General features: G+C 44.1%; 1 protein-coding gene across 4 annotated transcripts in view; it reads left to right on the forward strand.

Annotated features, from left to right (window-relative positions):
* LOC137521684 (G-protein coupled receptor family C group 5 member C-like) overlaps positions 1-18036 on the forward strand; it is a 152533-nt gene extending 134497 nt beyond the window's left edge. For all 4 annotated transcript variants that reach the window (XM_068241298.1, XM_068241301.1, XM_068241299.1 and 1 more), the window contains 2 exons: positions 11299-11363; positions 17745-18036. In XM_068241298.1, the coding sequence (XP_068097399.1) occupies positions 11299-11363; positions 17745-17819 (140 nt within the window). In that variant the 3' untranslated portion in view covers positions 17820-18036. The remainder of the gene's footprint in view (positions 1-11298; positions 11364-17744) is intronic.
* The last annotated feature ends 1362 nt before the right edge of the window (positions 18037-19398 follow it).

Here is a 19398-nt window from a genome sequence, read left to right on the forward strand (position 1 = left end):
TGGGTTCACAGTAATGGAGGTGCATGATCAGGTTGGACACAAAAGGAGGAGGACCCTGCCCAAAGGCTTACAATCTAAAGGGAGAGGTAGGGACACAAGAGGTAGGAGACCAGAGTTCAGCTGTGGGTTTAGAGCACTTGGGAGGGGTAGTAGGCCAGAGTGAAAAGGTGAGTTTTGAGGGCTTTCTTGAAGATGTTGAAGGAGGGGGCTGCCCTAATGGGTGGAGGTAGGGAGTTCCATAGTGTTGGAGCAGCTCTTGAGAAGTCCTGGAGGCGTGCATGGGACTGGGTGATGTGGGGGGGGGGGGCGGTTAGGCGAAGTTCATTGGAAGGGCGGAGTGAGCGGCTAGTTGGGTACCTCTGAGTAAGATTGGAAATGTAGGTCGGGCAGGTTTTGTGGACAGATTTGTAGGTCAGACACAGTATCTTGAATCTGATTCTGGACTGGATAGAAAGCCAGTGGAGGGATTCAAGGAGGGGATCCGCCATGGTGGAGCGATGGGAGCAGTGGATAATTCTGGCTGCCGCATTCATGATGGACTGCAGTGGGGCTGTTCGGGTCATAGGGAGACCAGACAGCAGGGCATTGCAGTAGTCAAGGCGGGAAATTATGAGGGCATGGATGAGGAGTTTGGTGGTGGCAGAGGTCAGGAAAGGGCGAATCTTACAGATGTTACGAAGGTGAAAGTTGCAGGACTTTGTGAGGTTTTGGATGTGGGGAGTGAAGGAGAGTGCGGAGTCCAGGGTGACACCCAGACAGCGCCCTGTAGTAAAAAATGGCACCTGCATAGGCACATTTGTTAATATCTGTTATTAAAGGGAAATAGTGAGGGCTGGGGCACCCACTATGCAAACTGCATTTACCAATATTCCACTAGAAGCTATCTCTGGCGCACTTTTCACCGTGGGCCCTTTTTACACGTACTCATTTGGGTGAATTCGGAACGATGTTCTGAATTTGAACACCAACACTAGTCACTAAGTATGTACACAGTAACACTACACAAAAATTAAAGGGAACCCAAGGTCAGAGGTATATGGAGGCTGCCATATTTATTTCCTTTTAAACAATACCAGTTACCTGGCAGTCCTATTGATCCCGTCTCTAATCCTTTTAGTCAAAGACCCTGAACAAGCATGCAGCAGATCAGGTACTCTGACTCAGCTGACTAAGGTTTTACTGGATTAGCCATGTGCTTGTTCCAGGGTTTTGACTCAGACACTACTTATGCCAGAAGATCAACAGGGCTGCCAGGCAACTGGCATTGTTTAAAAGGAAATAAATATGGCAGCCTCCACATATCCCTCTCACCTCAGGTTCCCTTTAACAGGCGAGCCATAGTCAATATTTTTGCTGATTGCATGAGGCAACCCCTTTTGCAGGTGTATTATTATTGTATATTTATATAACACTGACATCTTCCACAGTGCTTTTACATACTGTATATAGTCACTCACTGCCCCTCAAAGGAGCTCACAATCTAATCCTATAGGTGCCCATTAATGGCCAATGCCAGTAGCCACTTTATATTTCTTAGCAGGGCCAGATTTACCATAAGGCATGTGCCTACAGGCGCCTGATGATGGAAAGGTGGCTCACTACCCTCCCTGAGTGCCTCCTTCAGAGGCCGAGGCAGAGTGAAAAAGAGAGGTTACTCACCCAGCTCTCTGCATTCCCCTGACGCGATCTCCCTTCAGTCAGGGGCACCTCTAGCTACTTAATACTGAGGTACCTCTAGCTACCTAATACTGAGGTTCCTCTAGCTACCTAATACTGAGGTACCTCTAGCTACCTAATACTGAGGTCCCTCTAGCTACCTAATACTGAGGTTCCTCTAGCTACCTAATACTGAGGTTCCTCTAGCTACCTAATACTGAGGTACCTCTAGCTACCTAATACTGAGGTTCCTCTAGCTACCTAATACTGGGGTTCCTCTAGCTACCTAATACTGAGGTTCCTCTAGCTACCTAATACTGAGGTACCTCTAGCTACCTAATACTGGGGTTCCTCTAGCTACCTAATACTGAGGTTCCTCTAGCTACCTAATACTGAGGTTCCTCTAGCTACTTAATACTGAGGTTCCTCTAGCTACCTAATACTGAGGTTTCTCTAGCTACTTAATACTGGGGTTCCTCTAGCTACCTAATACTGAGGTTCCTCTAGCTACCTAATACTGGGGTTCCTCTAGCTACCTAATACTGGGGATTCCTCTAGCTACCTAATACTGAGGTACCTCTAGCTACCTAATACTGAGGTTCCTCTAGCTACCTAATACTGAGGTTCCTCTAGCTACCTAAAACTGAGGTTCCTCTAGCTACCTAATACTGAGGTTCCTCTAGCTACCTAATACTGAGGTACCTCTAGCTACCTAATACTGAGGTTCCTCTAGCTACCTAATACTGAGGTACCTCTAGCTACCTAATACTGAGGTTCCTCTAGCTACCTAATACTGGGGTTCCTCTAGCTACCTAATACTGAGGTACCTCTAGCTACCTAATACTGAGGTTCCTCTAGCTACCTAATACTGAGGTACCTCTAGCTACCTAATACTGGGGTTCCTCTAGCTACCTAATACTGAGGTTCCTCTAGCTACCTAATACTGAGGTACCTCTAGCTACCTAATACTGAGGTTCCTCTAGCTACTTAATACTGAGGTTCCTCTAGCTACCTAATACTGAGGTTTCTCTAGCTACTTAATACTGGGGTTCCTCTAGCTACCTAATACTGAGGTTCCTCTAGCTACCTAATACTGGGGTTCCTCTAGCTACCTAATACTGGGGATTCCTCTAGCTACCTAATACTGAGGTACCTCTAGCTACCTAATACTGAGGTTCCTCTAGCTACCTAATACTGAGGTTCCTCTAGCTACCTAAAACTGAGGTTCCTCTAGCTACCTAATACTGAGGTTCCTCTAGCTACCTAATACTGAGGTACCTCTAGCTACCTAATACTGAGGTTCCTCTAGCTACCTAATACTGAGGTACCTCTAGCTACCTAATACTGAGGTTCCTCTAGCTACCTAATACTGAGGTTCCTCTAGCTACCTAATACTGAGGTACCTCTAGCTACCTAATACTGAGGTTCCTCTAGCTACCTAATACTGGGGTTCCTCTAGCTACCTAATACTGGGGTTCCTCTAGCTACCTAATACTGAGGTACCTGTAGCTACCTAATACTGAGGTACCTCTAGCTACCTAATACTGAGGTTCCTCTAGCTACCTAATACTGAGGTACCTCTAGCTACCTAATACTGAGGTTCCTCTAGCTACCGAATACTGAGGTTCCTCTAGCTACCTAATACTGAGGTTCCTCTAGCTACCTAATACTGAGGTTCCTCTAGCTACCTAATACTGAGGTACCTCTAGCTACCTAATACTGAGGTACCTCTAGCTACCTAATACTGAGGTTCCTCTAGCTACCTAATACTGAGGTACCTCTAGCTACCTAATACTGAGGTTCCTCTAGCTACTTAATACTGAGGTTTCTCTAGCTACCTAATACTGAGGTACCTGTAGCTACCTAATACCGAGGTTCCTCTAGCTACCTAATACTGAGGTTCCTCTAGCTACCTAATACTGAGGTTTCTCTAGCTACCTAATACTGAGGTACCTGTAGCTACCTAATAATGAGGTACCTCTAGCTACCTAATACTGAGGTTCCTCTAGCTACCTAATACTGAGGTTCCTCTAGCTACCTAATACTGAGGTTCCTCTAGCTACCTAATACTGAGGTACCTCTAGCTACCTAATACTGAGGTTCCTCTAGCTACCTAATACTGAGATACCTCTAGCTACCTAATACTGAGGTTCCTCTAGCTACCTAATACTGAGATACCTCTAGCTACCTAATACTGAGGTTCCTCTAGCTACCTAATACTGAGGTTCCTCTAGCTACCTAATACTTGAAGGCACCTCTAGCTACTTAATACTGAGGGTACTTTTGGCTACCTAATACTAAGGGTACTTTTGGCTACCTAATACTAAGGGACACCTGTAGCTAACTATGACGGGTAAGGGAAGCAAGGGAGAAGTGACAGCTGGGACAGCCAGCACACTGGTATTGCGGTTCGGCTGGGGTTTTAGGGTCATGGAGGGCAAAGTCTAAGGTGCAAACGCATACAGTGGGATGCGAAAGTTTGGGCAACCTTGTTGATCGTCATGATTTTCCTGTATAAATAGTTAGTTGTTACGATAAAAAGTGTCAGTTAAATATATCTTATAGGAGACACACACAGTGATATTTGAGAAGTGAAATGAAGGAAATGAAGTTTATTGGATTTACAGAAAGTGCGCAATAATTGTTTAAATAAAATTACACAGGTGCATAAATTTGGGCACTGGTGTCATTTTATTGATTCCAAAACCTTCAGAACTAATTATTGGAACTCAAATTGGCTGGGTAAGCTCAGTGACCCCTGACCTACATACACAGGTGAATCAAATTATGAGAAAGAGTATTTAAGGGGGTCAATTGTAAGTTTCCCTCCTCTTTTAATTTTCACTGAAGAGTAGCAACATGGGGGTCTCAAAACAACTCTCAAATGACCTGAAGACAAAGATTGTTCACTGTGCATGGTTCAACCATTTGGCACACTTTACACAAGGAAATGCTGTATGCGAGAGTGATGCAGAAGAAGCCTTTTCTCCGCCCACAGCACAAACAGAGCCACTTGAGGTATGCTAAAGCACATTTGGACATGCCAGCTTCATTTTGGAATAAGGTGCTGTGGACTGATTAGACTAAAATTGAGTTATTTGGGCATAAAAAGGGGTGTTATGCCTGGAGGAAAAAGAACACAGCATTCAAAGAAAAACACCTGCTACCTACAGTAAAATATAGTGGTGGTTCCATCATGCTGTGGGGCTGGGTGGCCAGTGCAGGGACTGGGAATCTTGTCAAAGTTGAGGGACGCATGGATTCCACTCAGTATCAACAGATTCTGGAGACCAATGTCCAGGAATCAGTGAAAAAGCTGAAGTTGCACCAGGGCTGGATCTTTCAACAAGACAACGACCCTAAACACTGCTCAAAATCCACTAAGGCAATTCATGCAGAGGAACAAGTACAACGTTCTGGAATGGCCATCTCAGTCCCCAGACCTGAATATAATTGAACATCTGTGGTGTGAGTTAAAGAGAACTGTCCATGCTCAGAAGCCATTAGACCTGAATGACCTAGAGTAGTGTTTTGTAAAGAGGAATGGTCAAAAATACCTTCAGCCAGAATCCAGACTCTCATTGGAATCTACAGGAAGTGTTTAGAGGCTGTAATTTCTGAAAAAGTAGGATCTACTAAATATTGATTTCATTTCTTTTTTGTGGTGCCAAAATGTATGCACCTGCCTAATTTTGTTTAAACAGTTATTGCGCACTTTCTGTAAATGCAATAAGCTTTATTTCACTTCTCAAATATCACTGTGTGTCTCCTATATGATATATTTAACTGACATTTTTTATCGTAACAACCAACGATTTACACATGAAAATCATGACGATTAACAAGGTTGCCCAAACTTTTGCATCCCGCTGTATGTGCCTATTGGCTCCTGTGAGTTAAATCTGGGCGCGTTTCTTAGATCAGATCCATTTGGCTAAAAGTAGTAGTGAACAGTCTCTATGACAACAGAATGCAGGGAGGGGGGTTGTATTGCCCAATTCACCAGCATCTCATAACCCGCATATTATAAGAGCAACAAAGATTACAGGTGAATTATTTTAAATGGTATACAGAGCTAAAAGACAATCTAATTTAATTCTGTTCAACATATAACAAATTTCAGCCTCAAAAGAGATCAATGCAAAATATATTTACGGTATTAAAAAGAGCAGCACAGGATATCTGTTGTATTACAGCCAGAGCTATGGCCATACATTGTTTTCTGAATTATTTTTATACACAATGGTTACAGAAAAGATGTTTGGGGCAATTTTCATATTTATTTGAAAAGTTAGGCCCGTTCACACTGCACGCGTTTCCAGCCGCGTTTTGGAAACGCATGCAGGTGGCCGACACGCAGGACATCAGACATTGCATAGAGTGCACTGTCTGATGTTCACACTGCATGCGTTCCGGGAACGCACGCTGCACGCAGATTTTACAAAAACGCGCGGCTGTCCCATTCACTTTTCAGTGATGGGATCAGCCACGCAACGCATACGAACGCGGATGGCGTGCGTTCGTACGCGTTGCGGTCCGCATGCGTGGCCGTCCGCATTTTGTAGTCTGAACGGGCCCTACACATTTAAAAACATACTAATTATTTTTAAAGCTTATTGTGGAATTATAGTCTGACAAAACATACAATATTTTTGCCCATATAGTTATCCTAATAACTGCTTGGGCTTGATTCAAAAAGCGGTGCAAACTGTTTAGCACGGGCGTGCTAAACAGTTAGCACTTGAAGTGCTTTTTGCGGACTTTTGCGCGCGAAACGCGGCACTTTGCGCGCGCAAATGTCCGCGAAAAGCACTTCACGTGCAAACTGTTTAGCACACCCGTGCTAAACAGTTTGCACCGCTTTGTGAATCAAGCCCCTTGCGTCCAAAAGTAATATAATCTGTTTAAAAAACCTACAATTCTCTCCACGCTCCCAGACCACAGAGCAGCTGCGATTACCACTGACATTGCTAGAAATTGTGAGGAGATGGAAATATTTCCAACTTGCAAAGTAAATTTAAAGCATACCTTAAGTGAACGAAAAAAAAAAGAAACATAGATACTTAAAGAGGAACAGTAAACAAGGATTGAACTTCATCCCATTCAGTAGCTGATACCCCCTTTCCAATAAGAAATCGTTACCTTTTCTAGAATACTTCATCAGGGATGTCTATACGGCATATATTGTGGTGAAACCCCTCCTACAGTGTGATATGACACACCATGGTCCTGACATTTTCCTGTCTGTGATCCTTGTTGCACTGTAGGATATAATGGCGGTTTCCAACTGACAAGAAAGCAGTATCTCCCTCTTTGCATAGAACTCTCAGTAAATGGACATTCTGCAGAAATCACCTGGCAATACTAAAAAGGTTGCCGCCTGTGATAAATTTCAGAAAGCAAACCAGAGAGAGGAGAAAGTTTACAATGGAAATAAATATGGCAGCCTTCATATACTTCTCACTTCAGTTGTCCTTTAACCCTTCTGGCGGTCTATTAAAAACCGCCAGGGGGCAGCGCAGCAGTTTTTTTTTAAATATATTTTATTTTAAATCATGATAGCCGCTGTGCAGTGGCATCCCCTCACCCGCTCCGATCGCCTCCGGCGACCTGCAATCAGGAAATCCCGTTCAAAGAATGAGATTTCCTGGAGGGCTTTTCCCGTCGCCATGGCGACGGTCGTGATGACGTCATCGATGTCGTGCCGTCATCGGGAGTCCCGATCCACCTCTCAGTGCTGCCTGGCGCTGATAGGCCAGGCTGCACAAGGGGTCTGGGGGGGCAGCTTGGCACGGCGGGTAGCAGCGAATCAGTGCGGAGCGGCAGCGATTGGTGTGCACACGCAGCTAGCAAAGTGCTAGCTGCGTGTAGCAAAAAAAAAATTATGCAAATCGGCCCAGCAGGTCCTGAGAAATCCTCCTGCGTGGCTTACTTCGAACTACGTTCGGGGTTACCGCCAGGAAGGTTAAGTAGAAAGAAGCCTCTGGATAGTAGAGACATTTCCCTAATCTTCCTACACCACTCTGTTCCTGTGCTGGTAACCTTTTTCAAAATATTTGACATTAAAGAGGAACTTCAGTCTAAACAAACATACTGTCATTAAGTTACATTAGTTATGTTAATTAAAAGAGATAGGTAATATAATCTCTTACCCACCCTGTTTTAAAAGAACAGGCATATGTTTGATTTCATGAGGGCAGCCATCTTTTTGGCTGAAAGGAGGTGACAGGGTGCATGAGACACAGTTCCAACTGTCCTGTGTGCTGATCACCCCTCCCAGTTGCTAGGTAACGTGAATAACAACATAGGAAATCCCATCATGCTTTGCACAGCATCAGGGAAAAAAAGCCTGGTCAGTTTTCTTTGATGGGTGGAGCTTAGCTAAAAATGCAGCTAAAAATGATGCTTTGGTAAGAAAAAAAAAGTTCTGATGCTGTGAAACTGTTAAAGAAACACCAAGCCTTTTCAGTTCTGCTGAGTAGATTTTTAGTCCGGAGGTTCACGTTAATGTTGAATATTGCTTGTGGTGCACTCCCCTCCATGTTACCATCACAGCTACACTGCGCAGGTGCAAAGTACGGCCTGCAGAATAACACAGAGCCACTTGTGTGTTCCTCTATGTAAGAGCAGCTCAGTGCTGCTGCTTAGGCACAAACTCTACTGACACGGTACAATGTTACCGGGCTCATATACAGAGGGGAGTGCGGCCGCAAAGAACAGGGTCCTGGGCAGCAGCGGAGGGGTTGTGGATGATCAAGGAAGCCTCTGAAGCATTCACATGCTTTCCCCAACTGTGATAGCTAACTTTTTTTATTGTGGCTTCAGGTTTGCTTTATTGCAAAGTATGGGGTTGATTTACTATAACAAATAGCGTGCCTTATCAGAGTTAACATACCTTATCAGAGTAGCATAGCGAGTGCTACGAACTTATGCCTGCTAATTGGCAATGACGAGAGCTCCACTCGTCCTGCCCTGAGCCCCTGTGGGTCCAATCACTTTAAAGGACATTATCCCCGCACTTTGATTGGCCCAGTAGGCTGCCTGTCAATTGACAGGAAACTTGACAGGCAGCCTATTGGCCAATCAAAGTGCGGGGATAATGTCCTTTAAAGTGATTGGACCCACAGGGGCTCAGGGCAGGATGAGTGGAGCTCTCGTCATTGCCAATTAGCAGGCATAAGTTCATAGCGCTCGCTATGCTACTCTGATAAGGCACATCAACTCTGATAAGGCATGTTAATTCTGACAAGGAACATTAACTCTGATAAGGGACGGGATTTGTTATAATGAATCAACCCCTATATGCAGCCTGGAACTGGTCCAATCAAAGTTGTCAGGAAGTGCCTTTCATTCGCCCTATTCAAAGCTGCATACAATTTGCATTAAATTTAAATGCAACATTGAATAATTTTCATGTTACTGACCTCCGTCCGTTACATGGGCATGCTCTATCAAATTCATTCAAATGGCCCTTCAGTGAGAGTAGTTAGAACTCTTCCACCAACAATAACCGAAGCTTGCACTCAGAAACTTTATGCGTTTGCTTTAAAGGGACTCCGAGCAGTGCCTGTGGGTATGCCTTTAAGCATACCCACAACTAATTAATTATATCCTCACACCTACCAGCATGATGTTTGTTATCATATCCCCCTGGGTTCCTTGTATTTCATTGCATTGCACTGAATGGAGCTGCTGACACTGGGGAAAGTGTTGTCCTGCATAATACAATGCTGAATAAGGAATCCAAGATGGCGGCCGCGATTTCGATCGTGAAAATAACGAAAACTAAAAGGCGTAGGGTGGCACTTTATATATCATTGGAAAGAGGAGAAAGAGAGCTTCAAAATGGTATGCATCTTTCCATAGTAACTGCACTACTCGGAGTCCCTTTAATGTAATCCTGCAATTAAATATCAAAGAACAATCTGGGGGCTCAACGTGGCATAGTCATTTTCTGAAGGTCTAAAATTCTCGGATGGGACTTCCCATTGTTTCAGACAAATTCAAATTAGTCCTGCATGGAATTCTGAACTCATAGTTCTCTGTGTACCGTCTCCACATCACAGGCCAAGCAGAATGCAGTATGTCATCCTTAAGGTGGCCACACACTATACAAGGTTTTAAAGTGTACCTGAAGCTTCTAAGGTACTATACTTACCTGGGGCTTCCTTAAGCCTCTTCAAGGCGCTCGTCCTTCTACTTCTCCTCGGGTGGCTCTGGTCCTCCGTAATCCAGCCCAAAAGCCTGGCCAAGTCGCGGTTTGTCGCCCAGGCACTGCCCGCTGCGCTTCTTCCCACCCCTCCAGTACTACAGAAACGCAGAGCGCTCCCAGGGACGGGAGCACGATGGGGAAGCTCTGGCTTTCAGGCTGAATTACAGGGGATCAGAGCCACCCAGGGAGACAGCGAGGGATGAGTGGCCTTAAAGGGGCTTAAGGAAGCACCAGGTAAGTATGGCTTTTTGTCTCAGGTTTCCTTTAAATATGTTTTCAATTCAAGAATTGCAATCATTTTTTCTGACAGATTGTAAAAAAATCTAACCGATGTACCACACATATGTTATATTTTTACACAATTATGAAAAAGATGATTGGAAACTCTGAAAACAAATCACTTGGGTCTGCAAATCAAGAAATTGACAATTTACACTACACCATTGAATTTTCATAAAAATTAATTCGAAAAATGAAATACTCCCAATATTTTATCGAAGAAAAAATTCAATCAGATTTCTTGAACAAAATGAAAAAAAAGCTTTCAATTCTTCTGTACAACCGATCGATTTTTTTATCAAAATGCTGTAAAATTGGATCATTTTATTGCATCGTGTGTGGCTACCATTAGGCTTAGTAAATTGGGCCTACCTTTATTGCAGGCACTGTCTAGCACTCACATCAGTATATAAAGTCTCATCTCAGGTAAACGTCATTTTTAATAAGGCCGGGGAACATTATACGGATTTTTTGGGAATGGGAAAGGAAACCGTTTAAAACAACAGGAACTAGGTTTATAGGGTGACAAACATGAGTTGCAATTATTGTGCTGCAAGAAAACCCACTGAGGCCTAGTGCACACCGGAACGTTTCCGCTGCGGTTTGCGATCTGCTTGCGGGTGCGGATCTGCTTGGGTAATGTATTTCAATGGGCTGGAGCACACCAGAGCGGGAGGCGTTTTGCAGAAACGCATACTCCCGGGCTGCTGCAGATTTTGGATTGCGGATGCGTTTCTGCCTCAATGTTAAGTATAGGAAAACCGCAAACCGCTCTGAAAAACGGCACTTCAGAGCGGTTTGCCAGGCGTTTTTTGTTACAGTAGCTGTTCAGTAACAGCTTTACTTTAACAATACATGAAATCTACTACACCAAAACCGCTAGACAAAACCGCAAAACGCTAGCTGAAACGCTGCAGAAAAAGAAGAAAAAGCGTTTCAAAATCTGCTAGCATTTTGCGGATCTGCTAGCGGGTTTTGGTGTGCACCAGGCCTGACTGCTTGTGCCAAATATAAAAAGTGCTGAACTTTATATTGATGTGTATAATGGAGTTAAAATTCCCACAAATATTGAAAACTAATCATAAGCTGACCCACTAGAAAATACCTGTTCTGTTTATTAGCTATTCATTCTCTGCATTTCTCTTTAACAGGTAAACCCATTTCTCCATATAGCAACTACACTGGACTTTATCCTACTTTGCCAATACATCCCGCAGTAAGTATTGCCTGAAAAGGACATTGCGTTCTACTTATTAAATCATCAAGCTGTACTATTAAAGTTTTCTTAAATAATTGTGAATGAAGCTACCGTGATGCATAAATACATTAGACAACATTACTGCTTTCCACACTGCAAGTTGCAGGGTGTTAAAAAATAATGCATGCAGCACATAACCAAGTGTGAGGTTGGCAGAAAGTAACAGAGCACTGCCCCCTGAAGGAAACATCATGTAAAGCAAGGCTCATCAACAAAACGTGTGATCTCTCCCCACACATATTATATAGTGGCCATCTAATAAACAGTTATCAGCATTTGTACATTTTTGCTGTGCCTACAGTAAAGTGGCACCCATGCATATGGCAATTATTCAGGTAATTTTTTACAATTTTTCAATTATGCCAACTGAAAGCGATCCAATTGACACGAAATGTAACCGCATGCAAATGTGTCAATCCAATTAAAACATTTTCATCCTTTCTGATTCTTTTTATTTTAACTAAAGATGGAATTAACCAGTAGACTAAACAAACCTAATAAAATGAGTACATTTTTTGTCACTTGCTAAAATGATAGAGCTAACTAGACAATGATCCACCATTATGCCCTTGAGCTGAATCGTGGTCCTGGTCAGCCAAGCTTTTTAATAAAGAGGAACTGTAGTGCAAATAACATATTGAATACATTTCTTTACACTATTGATTTTAAATTATTTAGTCAGTGTTTGCCCATTGTAAAATCTTTCCTCTCTCGGAGGGCTCAAACCCACTTGCAGCCTTTTCTAATTGCTTGTGATTTAAAAATCTCTTGCTAATGTAATGATATGGGTGATTTTTTTTTTATACAGTCACATCCCTCTAGTGGGATGACACCCATAGCATTACATTACCAAGAGCTTTTCAAATCACAAGTGCTTAGAAATGGCTTAGAAACATACTGCTAGTGGGTTCCAGGCCTAAGTGATCTACAATGTTTAAATCTAACCACAGCTTCCCTGACATACAGTGGGTTGCAAAAGTATTCGGCCCCCTTGAAGTTTTCCACATTTTGTCACATTACTGCCACAAACATGAATCAATTTTATTGGAATTCCATGTGAAAGACCAATACAAAGTGGTGTACATGTGAGAAGTGAAGCGAAAATCATACATGATTCCAAACATTTTTTTTACAAATAAATAACTGCAAAGTGGGGGGTGCGTAATTATTCAGCCCCCTGAGTCAACACTTTGTAGAACCACCTTTTGCTGCAATTACAGCTGCCAGTCTTTTAGGGTATGTCTCTACCAGCTTTGCACATCTAGAGACTGAAATCCTTGCCCATTCTTCTTTGCAAAACAGCTCCAGCTCAGTCAGATTAGATGGACAGCGTTTGTGAACAGCAGTTTTCAGATCTTGCCACAGATTCTCGATTGGATTTAGATCTGGACTTTGACTGGGCCATTCTAACACATAGATATGTTTTGTTTTAAACCATTCCATTGTTGCCCTGGCTTTATGTTTAGGGTCAGTGTCCTGCTGGAAGATGAACCTCCGCCGCAGTTTCAAGTCTTTTGCAGTCTCCAAGAGGTTTTCTTCCAAGGTTGCCCTGTATTTGGCTCCATCCATCTTCCCATCAACTCTGACCAGCTTTCCTGTCCCTGCTGAAGAGATGTACCCCCCGAGCATGATGCTGCCACCACCATATTTGACAGTGGGGAAGGTGTGTTCAGAGTGATGTGCAATGTTAGTTTTCCGCCACACATAGCGTTTTGCATTTTGGCCAAAAAGTTCCATTTTGGTCTCATCTGACCAGAGCACCTTCTTCCACATGTTTGCTGTGTCCCCCACATGGCTTGTGGCAAACTGCAAACGGGACTTCTTATGCTTTCTGTTAACAATGCCTTTCTTCTTGCCACTCTTCCATAAAGGCCAACTTTGTACAGTGCATGACTAATAGTTGTCCTATGGACAGAGTCTCCCACCTGAGCTGTAGATCTCTGCAGCTTGTCCCGAGTCACCATGGGCCTCTTGACTGCATTTCTGATGAGCGCTCTCCTTGTCCGGCCTGTGAGTTTAGGTAGACGGCCTTGTCTTGGTAGGGTTACAGTTGTGCCATACTACTTCCATTTCTGAATGATTGCTTGAACAGTGCTCCGTGGGATGTTCAAGGCTTTGGAAATCTTTATGTAGCCTAAGCCTGCTTTAAATTTCTCAATAACTTGATCCCTGACCTGTCTTGTGTGTTCTTTGGACTTCGCGGTGTTGTTGCTCCCAATATTCTCTTAGACAACCTCTGAGGCCCTCACAGAGAAGCTGTATTTGTACTGACATTAGATTACACACAGATGCAGTCTATTTAGTCATTAGCACTCATCAGGCAATGTCTGTAGGCAACTGACTGCACTCAGATCAAAGGGGGCCGAATAATTATGCACACCCCACTTTGCAGTTATTTATTTGTAAAAAATGTTTGGAATCATGTATGATTTTCGTTCCACTTCTCATGTGTACACCACTTTGTGTTGGTCTTTCATGTGGAATTACAATAAAATTGATTCATGTTTGTGGCAGTAATATGACAAAATGTGGAAAACTTCAAGGGGGTCGAATACTTTTGCAACCCACTGTATCTGGCTGGTCACAGCTCCCCCCAGATTGATACTAGTTGGTGTCTGAACCACAATCTGCATGAGCCCTGCAATGACAAATAGAAGTTGGATGGGGAGGAGCCCACATACTCACTGCCAAAAATGCTAGCAATGCAATGCTGAACTAGCCATGCTGTGCGTCTTTAACCACTTGCCGACCGCACGCTTATACCGTGCGTCGGCAAAGTGGCAGCTGCAGGACCAGCGACGCAGTACTGCGTCGCCAGCTGCAGGCTAATTAATCAGGAAGCAGCCGCTCGCGCGAGCGGCTGCTTCCTGTCAATTCACGGCGGGGGGCTCCGTGAATAGCCTGCGGGCCGCCGATGGCGGCTCGCAGGCTAAATGTAAACACAAGCGGAAATAATCCGCTTTGTTTACATTTGTACGGCGCTGCTGCGCAGCAGCGCCGTAAGGCAGATCGGCGATCCCCGGCCAATCAGCGGCCGGGATCGCCTCCATGTGACAGGGGACGTCCTGTCACTGGCTGCACAGGACGGATAGCGTCCTGTGCAGCCTCGATCGCCGGGGGGGCAGCAGGTAGGAGAGGGAGGGGGGAATTTCGCCGCGGAGGGGGGCTTTGAGGTGCCCCCCCCCCCCCCCCCGCATCACCCAGCAGGCAGAAGAAATCAGACCCCCCCAGCACATCATCCCCATAGGGGGGAAAAAAGGGGGGCAATCTGATCTCTCTGCCTGCTACCTGATCTGTGCTGGGGGCTGCAGAGCCCACCCAGCACAGATCAGTAAAAACAGCGCTGGTCCTTAAGGGGGGGTAAAGGGTGGGTCATCAAGTGGTTAAAGAGAACCCGAGGTGGCTTGTACGAATCCTATTAGCACACAGAGGCTGGGTCTGCATATAATGCCCAGCCTCTGTTGCTATACTGTTTCTCCCCAAGCCCCCCTGCGGTCTGCTGTGCCCCATAAATCACACAGAAGGCTGTTTACAGCTGCACTGTCAGTCTTGCTGCTCCCCACCCGCGTCCCTTCCCTCCAATCAGCGGGGAGGGAAGGGACGCGGAGCGGCGACATAGAGGAGGCTGGAGCACGGCAGAGCGCAGGGGAGGCCTGGGGGGAACAGTATAGCAACAGAGGCTGGGCATTATATGCAGACCCAGCCTCTGTGAGCTAATAGGATTCGTACAAGCCACCTCGGGTTCTCTTTAAAGACGCACAGCATGGCTAGTTCAGCATTGCCTTGCTAGCATTTTTGGCAGTGAGTGTGAGACAACTGAAAGGAATAATCAGGCATTTTAAAAAAAAAGCTTTACTTACCTGGGGCTTTCTCCAGCCCCTTGCAGCCGACTGTCCCACGCAGACTGCTCCGCGCCGCGTACAACGTGGGCTTGATTGACAGCGGCGGTTCGCGCAGGCTTAGTAAGAATGTCGGCCTCTGCGGGGAGCCCAAGACGGCAGCGGAGAGTGGAGCTATCAGCGTGGGACAGTCGGCTGCAAGGGGCTGGAGAAAGCCCCAGGTGAATAAAGCTTTTTTTTTTAAAAAAATGCCTGATACCTCCTTTAACCTCCCCAGCGGTACTGACAGATCTATCCATCCATAAAAACATGCTGTGAACAGTATAAACGTGCATACACATCAATACTCTCCTGCACTGTATACTAGACCCTTGCTTGACACATTTTGGCAAGTTACAGGAAAAAAAAAGTTTTAAAAACTCATTTTATCACTTTTTGCACAGAAATCCTGGGGAAATTGAACGCTAGGGAGGTTAAGTGAGAAGAATATGGAGGCTACCATGTTTATTTCCTTTTAAACAATACCAGTTGCCTGGCAGCCCCGCTGATCTATTTGGCTGCAGAAACAAGCATGCAGTTAATCTCGTCAGATCTGATAATGTCAGAAATACCTGATCTGCATATGCTTGTTCAGGGTTTAAAGCTAAGAGGATTGGCAGGCTAGCCAGGCAAAAGGTATTGCTTAAAAGGAAATAAATATGGAGGCCTCCATATCCCTCTCACTTCATTGTCCTTTAAGTTTAGCTTTTAGTTGGGGCTCAATGTCTGGGATGCTGGGAATACGCGGTTCGTTTCTGCCGTGCGTTTCTGCTCTCTCTGCTTTTTGCCGCTCGATTCTGCAGTCGATTCTTTTATCTTCCGCTCGTTTTTCTTATCTTTTTTCATTCATGTCTATCAGCAATCGAGCAGCAAAAGAATCGAAAGGGAGATCGGACATGTCGGAAATTATCTATCGAACCATCTAATCAGCTAAATAACGAACCGTGTACACCAGTGTTGATTGAGGCTATGCGGTGTGATCTTCCTGCGGCAGGACGATGGCACCGCAACATGTCCATATTACCCTGCGACAGAGTAATATGCATAGCTCCACCCCCTGCTTGGCGACGTACTCCCTGCTGGACAGGAAGAACGTCAATGGATTACCCGTCGCTCTGTTCACGCGCCCCGCTATTGCGATCAGTCATGGCGGGGGGGGGGGGGGGGGGGGGGGTTTACAGGGGCAGAGTTTAACAATAATTCCCATTTACCAGTGACCGTTCAAGTCACATTCAGAAACTATAAGGATGCCATTACTTATAAGTAAAAATACACTGGAGGTCGTCACCTTGCTGTTCAGACTGTAAATGGACAGGGCACAGACAACACAACTCAAATATTGCAGCCTGTCTGTATGGAGATCTGTTGTGTTCCAAGTGGCTGGTATGGAGGCTCCTGCCCTGGTAAAGTGATTCATGTCTGATATCATCTGATTAACATCCTTATACCTAGAAAAGTCCATGCCTCCCAACTTTTTGAGATGAGAAAGAGGGACACTTTGAGACATGCCCATGCCACACCTCTAACCACACCCCTAGCCACGCATACCACTAAATATTCATAAGCAAAAGATGTCATTTTAGAATTCAAACCACACTAGTCCTTTCTATAACCACTAGTTTTTCTTCATATCAACATTTGAAATCAAGAAATATATCCATTTCAAGGATGGGAATAAAGTTTGGAGTCAAACACGTTTCAGTAGAGAAATACACATATTTATATAGATCTGTCCCTCTGTCCTAAAAGAGGGACAAATGAAAAAAAAAAGAGGGACTGTACCTCTGAAAAAGGGACAGTTGGGATCTATGCAAGTCCTGCCCCTGAATGCCTGCATGAAAATAAGGCTTTAAAGCAGCAAGGACAGCCATCCTATCCCAGCAAAAAACAAAAACACATATATAAGTAGATAACTACTTGTTCTAGTTACATAACATATGTATTTGTACTGTCCACGTTTTGATTTCAGTGAATTTCTATAGTAAATAAAGAGAATTCTGTTTCTGGCATTTGACTTTCTCTGACTGAAGCCAATCTTGATGTCATTTCTTCCCTTACTTTTTTTCTACTGGAAACTGCACTGTCATAGCCAGCTTGCTTTATAAACACATGTGAGCACAGCTTAGATCAGATATCAGGAGCTCACTGCCAATCAGTTAGGAGCAGGAATGTGGGCGTTGTGATGACAAGCTACCTTCTAGTTAGCAATAGCAAAAACAGAGCCAGGCTGACTGTGATAAGATTTATTATAGCAGAAACATTTCTGATTATATTGGAATGCTTGCAATGTAAGGTAAGGTTGCAGGCTGCATATTAAACACAGAGCAGTTGGAAAATGGAATTTGATTTTGTAGCCGACAATCCCTTTAAGAAAATATTTGCATTTTCCATTAAAATTTTTTGTATATTCATCACCTGTTTTCTCCTAATGGTGCAACATTCTTCTTCTTTCTGATTTTAGGACATGGAAACAGTGAACCACATCCCTGTGCATCTGCCGCGCATTTCTATGGAACCTTGGAGGTACCACCTGTGACCCCTGGACCCGCTGACAGTACGCACACCTCCGGACTGACGAGGGAGACCTGCCATGTAATTTAGCGGTGGAGACTTCAGGAGAGAGACTCGCGGGTGTCGAGGGGATTGATTAAATCCTCAGGGAAGCAGACAACCAAAATTTTTCTCAAGTTCTGCAACCAATTCTTATTCAGCGCAATGAATATTTGATAAGACCACATTACATTTTAATCATTCTTGGTCTGATTTACTGTGTTTTGCCAGACAGCTCCCCAGAGCCTTCATTAACCAACCTGTTAACAATTCAGCAGGACTAATGTTTACTCAGCGCACTAAGCAGCCGACATCCACTCTGTTTCGATCACTAAATTCTGACAGCTAAGGGAAGTGTCGGGGCATTTGTGTTAAAGTGCAAAGAAATTAAAAAGGCAAACTGGCACTCTGCCCAAACAACAGATTTTATTGTGTAAAATATTGAATATTGAATGCTCACCTAGCACAGATCTGTCTTATTTAGGGTTCATTCACAGTTCAGAGTATTCCCGAATGCAGAAAGAATGTTCAAAACCATAGCTTGCATCTGGGAATGGTGCTGTTTAAACTTCAACTGAACCTGTCAGGGTTTGCAACACTTGTAAACAGAAATTGCTGATTAAAGGACACCTTAAAGGGAATCTGAAGTGAAAATAAACGTATGATGTAATGAATTGTATGTGTAGTCCAGCTAAGAAAAAAGAAGATTAGTAGCACAGATATGCGTCTTACATTGTTTTCAGTACAGGAAGAGTTAATAAACTTCACTTGTTTTCTATGCAAAAGAGCTTCTCTGAGCTAATTTAGTCAGAGAGCAATGCTATTTTCTGAAGCACTTTATACATCAAAGAATCAATGAAAGACAACTTCAGATAAGAGTTCACTGCAGGGAAGTTCAAAGGTTCATTAGCGCTGCTAGCTTAAAATGCAGAGTGAAGTTTGTAAACTGCAAATATTAGAGAATGTAGAGAATGATGCAATGTTATATATATATATATATATATACTATATAACTGAAAGTAAAAATACAAGACTTTTCTTTGCTACTAATGTTCTAAGAATTTTCCGTACTACACATACAACACGATTGCATGCAAAATTGTACTGTGATCGTGCTTCCATTTATTTTCACTACTTGTGATTGCACTGCTATCCCAGGGGTGCGAGTGCAAACACACCACTAGTCGTACAGGCAGGCGATTGCAATTTGGAAAAAAAAAAACAAATCCCAGTAGTGGAAAAACAGCACTACAATTTACATGTTGATCACAGTACAGGCGCGATGCCATTTTCAGATTGGATCGTGCCTAGTGGAAGAGGGCCCTAGGGGAGAGAGATGTGAAAACCAGCTGTTGTCCTGATCCTTTGACTCTAAGGGTGCACATGCACAATGGTTTTCAACCAAAGGGATCAAGACTCCCTTGGGTGACAAGTTGGGTGCTGAGTGCTGTACAGATACCTCGCTCTGTAGCAGAGAGAAGCTTCTGTTGCTATGGGGAAGGGAGGAGGGACAACAGAGCAGCTTTCAGCGGGAGGGGTAAGGAGGAGAACAATGCACTCTGGGG

Source organism: Hyperolius riggenbachi, chromosome 6 (genome assembly GCF_040937935.1).
Source record: "Hyperolius riggenbachi isolate aHypRig1 chromosome 6, aHypRig1.pri, whole genome shotgun sequence".
Taxonomy (NCBI): domain Eukaryota; kingdom Metazoa; phylum Chordata; class Amphibia; order Anura; family Hyperoliidae; genus Hyperolius; species Hyperolius riggenbachi.